The sequence below is a fragment of the Onychostoma macrolepis genome, chromosome 03 (assembly GCF_012432095.1).
Source record: "Onychostoma macrolepis isolate SWU-2019 chromosome 03, ASM1243209v1, whole genome shotgun sequence".
NCBI lineage: Eukaryota > Metazoa > Chordata > Actinopteri > Cypriniformes > Cyprinidae > Onychostoma > Onychostoma macrolepis.
Genome location: NC_081157.1, coordinates 14,614,947 through 14,621,000, shown reverse-complemented (window position 1 = coordinate 14,621,000; position 6,054 = coordinate 14,614,947). Strand labels below are relative to the sequence as shown.

At 38.5% G+C, this 6,054-nt stretch overlaps 1 protein-coding gene across 1 annotated transcript; it reads left to right on the top strand.

Moving 5' to 3' along the window:
• On the top strand, positions 1–5,175 carry LOC131537169 (interferon-induced very large GTPase 1-like). Its single transcript, XM_058770460.1, has one exon. It carries the CDS (start codon positions 49–51, stop codon positions 4,759–4,761), a length of 4,713 nt encoding a protein of 1,570 aa, XP_058626443.1. The 5' UTR covers positions 1–48; the 3' UTR covers positions 4,762–5,175.
• Positions 5,176–6,054: the final 879 nt, after the last annotated feature.

The window sequence follows — 6,054 nt, the reverse complement described above, 5'->3', positions numbered from 1 at the left end:
GTAAATAAAATATTTTATTTAATTGTTATTCTTCAACAGGAAAACAACATGGATTGTGGAACAACAGAAATCAGTCAAGAGACTAAAAAAATGAATGTATTTCACAAACTTAATATTGGAGATAGCAAACAAATTAGAGCTGCAGATGTTCTTCAGATAACTGAACATTCATTACAGTTCCATGAGTCTTGTGCTGAAGAAGATCTGATTCACACTTTCATAAGAAAACTACTGATGATGAACTACAAAGCAAGAAACATTACTGCTAATAAGACCAGTGAACAGAATCACACAAAACAAAGAGATAATGACTCAACTGAGAACAATAGTGATATGTACAATGAACTTTCTTTGTCAAACAAAGGAAAAAGTCAATATGAACAAATCGATCCGATGGATGTTCAGATGGCCGTGTTTCATTGTGCTGATGGTTTCCTGAAGCAGCTGATGGTCACTAAACTGTCCCAGTGTCAGTATGCTCTGCCTCTGCTTGTTCCTGATCCAGACACACAACAGATTGAGTTTCCTCTCTGGACATTCAGACAAATCATCAAGAGCTGGAAGATGAGAAACACCAACAATGAAAACATCAGTCAAACCCAGCCGATCTACAAGGCACAAACTCCAATGGTTTTTTTCTTCAGGTTTGGCTCTGTGTCTTCATCCAAATCTCAGCTGATGAATGATCTGATCAATGAGAAACACAACACGTTCTTCCACAGGAACTGCCAAGGCAGCAGCAGAACCAGAGAACTGATGGATGGAGTGGTGGAGATTGCCTGGTTCTGCCCTTCTGGAACAAATGATGATAAATTCACTGACTGTGTTGCGTTCTGTAATCTACACGGTGATGCAGGAGACCATGAGAAACAGCTGCAGATCCTCACTGAAATGGCCTCAGTCAATGTTGTTCTTCTACCACGACTGGACCGGAATGAAAGAAACACAAAATTTGAAAACCTGTACAAGGACTTAAAGCCACTCGTTTGCCTTTTTACTGAGGAAGACACTACTGTCATTAAGACACGGAAAGGAAAATACAAAATTGGTTGGAAAGACAGAAATCAGGCAGATGTGTCTGAAGAGCTCAGAAGAGCTATAAATGATTGTCTCTCAGATTCATCTTCCACTTTCAGACTTGAAGATGTGTCCAAAGATTCAGACATCAGAGTAGATGAGGAAGAGGATGCTGACTGCAGGAGAGGCAGAGAAGCAGCACAGCAGATGATGAGTTTACTGGAGAAAAACGAGTTGAGAGATATCAAAGTAAAATTCCTGCCCTGTCAGGGGAAACTGTGGCATGAGTGGTGTCAGAAGAACAAAGAACTACATCGACCTCAAGGAGATGATCTAGAAATGGAAATCAGTAAAAAACAAACCGAGATGAAAAAAATCCGTCAACAGCAGCATGAATCTGATTTAAGTGAGTTTATGAAGCTCTTCATTAAAGAAATGAACTCGCATGGTGAAAATAACATGTTTTTCCTTTATTGGCTTAGAATCTTATTGGATGAATATATTTCAGCAGATCTTTCTGCTTTACTTTGCAAGTACAATGAAACATGGTCAACAGTTTTAAAACTGAAAAATTCTGAACAACTCGCTGCTAAACAAACTGAACTTGAGAGAACATCTGAGGATCTTCAAGCTGCAACCTTTGGTTTGGAGCACATCATGAGGGAGATCAGTCAGATCTATGAATCATGTAAATCATGTGAATCTGTGAAGAAGAACAAGAAAGACAAACTGTTTAACTTCCGTTCCCTCCCGAGTCTTGCAGCAGAGATGATGATCTCTGGATTTCCACTGGAGCTGATGGATGGAGATGCTGCTCATGTTCCTGTAACCTGGATCTCTGCTGTTCTAGATGAACTCATCCAGAAACTAGGAGACCAGAGAGTCTTTGTGCTGTCAGTTTTAGGGATTCAGAGCTCTGGGAAATCCACCATGCTGAATGCCATGTTTGGACTCCAGTTTGCCGTCAGTGCTGGCAGGTGCACCAGAGGAGCTTTCATGCAGCTGCTCAGAGTGTCAGATGAGATGAAAACACAGATGAACTTTGACTATATTCTGGTTGTTGATACTGAGGGTCTTCGAGCTCTAGAAATTTCTGGGAGATCCACAAGAAATCACGACAATGAATTGGCCACATTTGTTGTTGGTCTTGCAAATCTGACATTGATCAACATCTTTGGAGAAAATCCAGCTGAGATGCAGGACATTCTTCAGATTGTTGTTCAGGCCTTTCTGAGGATAAAGGAGGTCAGACTGAATCCCAGCTGTGTGTTTGTGCATCAGAACGTTTCAGACGTCACTGCTGGAGAGAAAATCATGGAGGGAAGGAGACGACTGCTGGAGACACTGGATGAGATGACAAAACTCGCTGCTGAAGAGGAAGTCTATGATGCAGAATGTTTCAGTGATGTCATTAGATTTAATATTCAGAAAGATGTGAAGTATTTCGCTCAGCTCTGGGAGGGAAACCCACCCATGGCACCACCAAACCCAAAGTACTGTGACAACATTCAAGAATTAAAGGAAACTATTAAAACTCATGCCTCAGAATCACATGGAATGATACTGAAAGACTTCAAAGATCATATTATAGCTCTCTGGGAGGCTTTACTGAATGAAGGATTCGTCTTCAGCTTCAGAAATACTCTTGAAATTTCAGCCTACAGGAAACTGGAGACAGAATACAGCAAGTGGTCCTGGCGTCTTCGCAGTGCCATGATGGAAACTGAGAACAAACTACATAACAAAATAGAAAATGAAACAATTCATGAGGTTGAGGAAACTGATATTCATAGAGAACTAAGTGAACCAAGTGAAGAGGTGAAAAAATCTATGTCAGAATTCTTTGAGGCAAGCACATATGCAGATATACTGATTCAGTGGAAAACATCATTTGAAATCAAAATCAAAGATCTTGAGGAAAACATTGTGAAAGAAACAAAGAGGAAATTAAATGAGATTCTTCAGCAGCGAGACGTCAAGAAAAACATTGATGCTCAGAGAAAACATCTTGAAAACTCTCTCTATGAAAAGAGCAAAGAACTTGCTTTAAAACTCAAAGACAAAGCAAAAGATGAAAAAACACTCAAGAAAGAGTTTGACTCGTTCTGGAAACAATGTGTGAAGAGGATCATCACAGACACTCCTGCAATCAAAGACATTGACATAATGAGGGATGTCAGAAAAGTCCTCACTGACATCTATGAAAGTGCTCCTGTTGGTCACTGGAAGGGCAACAGAGATATTTTCACTTTGCCGAGTTATTCAGATTATGTTATTTTCAAAAATCCCACAAAAAGTGGGAATAAAAAAAAAAAAAGTGGGTCTTTTAAGAGATCTACTCAAACTTTGTCTCAAGAAGAAGAAATCAAAATACGATCATTAGTAACAGATGTTCTTCAGCATACAGACACAATGATTCAGTCATTTAACATTTCAAAGATGGGCTACAACATCAGTTACATTCAACAACTCGCATATTATATCAACACTACAGAGCATAAGGAAAGAATAGATAAATATGAGTTAAAGAATGAATTTTTCATAGATTTGGTTTATTCCATCTGTAAAAGAGCAAAGAAGATGATCAATGACCAACACAAACTGTTCAGAGATGCCAATGATCCTGAAATATATATTAAGAAGAAAAGAGAAGAGTACTATAGTATTTTCCAGAAATACTGCCAAGGAACAACATCAGCTGTTATTTTTGGTGAGATCATCTGTCAAAAACTCAAAGAGCCCATTGAACAGAATGTCTCCAAGAAGACTGCCAGAGATTTGGCAGATGAAATTAGATCAAATTGTCCATCACTGAATGGAAACAGATCAAATCTGGAGAAACACATCCTGAAGACACTGACTGAAAAGCAGGATTTTGACAAATACATGAACTACATTAAAACTCCTAGAGATCACTTCAAGAGTTTCATCAGAGATGAAGTCTGTCAGTATATTGCTGAGAAGTTCAATGAAAGTGTTTTACCCAAAATGAAAGAAAACATTAAAGTCCTGCAGCAGAAGATCATGGAAGCAGCACGTGAATCTACTGAACATGTTCAAGTCAACAGTGGAGATGTTGGTTTGTGGTTGAAGAGTTTTACACAGAAGCTCTCAGATGGGCTGATCTTCTCTGAAAAAGACATCAGTGGAGTCAAACATGATGACGTTGATGATTTCAATCTCCTGGAAGATGTGATAAGACAAGAACTTCCAGATATAATGTCTGAGGTCAGCATAAGATTCAACACAAAGACTTTTCCAGCAAATCTAGATTATAAATTCAGACCAGATGAGCTTCTGATTGATCACTTCTGTCAGTGCTGTTGGGTTCAGTGTCCTTTCTGTGGAGCCATCTGCACAAACACCATAGAAACCCATGATGGAGATCACAGTGTTCCTTTTCATCGTAATATTGGACTGAATGGGTGGTATTACAATGGAACAACAAACTTGTGTATTAACATCTGCACATCATCAGTATCAAGTAATGGACATTTTTATCCCAATAAATCAGATGATACAGTCCCCTGGAAAGAATACAGAACAGCAGGAGGAGTTTTTGCAAAGTGGAGCATCACCCCTGATCAATCTGAACTGCCCTACTGGAAGTGGTTTGTGTGCAGATTGCAGAAAGATCTGGAAAAATACTACAATAAAACATTTAAGGGGAGTGGAAAGATACCAGAAGAATGGAGGAAATACACAAAACAGGAAGCTATTGAGAGTTTGAATAAATATATTTAATTGAACACATAAAATAATAATACAATACTAACATAATCCTTTTTTCAGTTCTTTTACTCACAGCTTCAAATACATATGTTCTTCTTCTAATTGATTCTGCAATCATTTAAACTTAGAATACATGAGAGAAAAGTTCACATCTGAAAACACTTCATTTGCAAAAAAAAAACAAAAAAAAAAGAAACTGTTAATATGTGGCAATCACTAGTAGTGGTGAACCTGCAACAAATCTTTGACAACAACAGACAGTCTAGGATGCGTTTTCCATACAACAATGTAACTCACTGATTAACCACTAATAGTTCGATGCATTGTTGTGGAAACAAAATACCTTGTCACGACTGTTTCCTGAACACAGAGTTATTCTTAAAGGGATAGTTCACCCGAAAATGAAAATTCTGTCATTAATTACTCACCCTCATGTCTTTCCAAACCTGTAAGACCTTTGTTCATCTTCAGAACACAAATTAAGATATTTTTGATGAATTCCAAGAGCTCTCTGACCACATTGCTGTGGATCCTAACACAATCAAGGCTCAGAAACGTAGCAAGGACATCGTTAAAATAAACCATGTGACATCAGTGGTTCAAACGTAATTTTACGAAACTACGAAAAACCTTTTTGTGCGCAGAGAAAACAAATGGGTCTCCTCCGCATCACTCTACGTTGTTTACGTTGAGATCAAAGTGTTAACAAGGTATCCATGTACATACGTTGTTTACACATGTGATACTCTCCAAAATAGCGGAGGAGACGAATTGTTGAATAAAGTTGTTATTTTTGTTTTCTTTGCTCAAAAAAAGTATTCTTCGTATAATTACGGTTGGACCACTGATGTCACATGGATTACTTTACCGATGTCCTTGCTACGTTTCTGAACCTTGATTGTGTTAGGATCCACAGCAATGTGGTGAGAGAGCTCTCGGAATTCATCAAAAATACAGTATCTTAATTGTTTCGAAGATGAACGAAGGTCTTACAGGTTTGGAACAGCATGAGGGTAAGTTATTAATGACAACATTTTCATTTTTGGGTGAACTATCCCTTTAATAATCAAATTGATGCATCCTTGTTTCCTCTCTCCTCCGTCCTCGAGCCTGTGACCCGGAAACCGATCAAAATCAGTCATCTTGAAGGACATCTCAACTGTCTAATTTCACCATGAGGAGGTGAGGAAGGACAAGTGAGGAGGCTTCCAGAGGAGCTATGAGTGAGGATACACAGGTGTATCCTATGCAGAAGTCTTTGTGCCGAAAAACCAGATGCACATATAAATTCTCTAAGAGATCTCT

Coding starts and splice junctions, on each gene's coding strand:
- LOC131537169 (XM_058770460.1), top strand. CDS start 49: ATGGATTGTGGAACAACAGAAATCAGTCAAGAGACTAAAAAAATGAAT.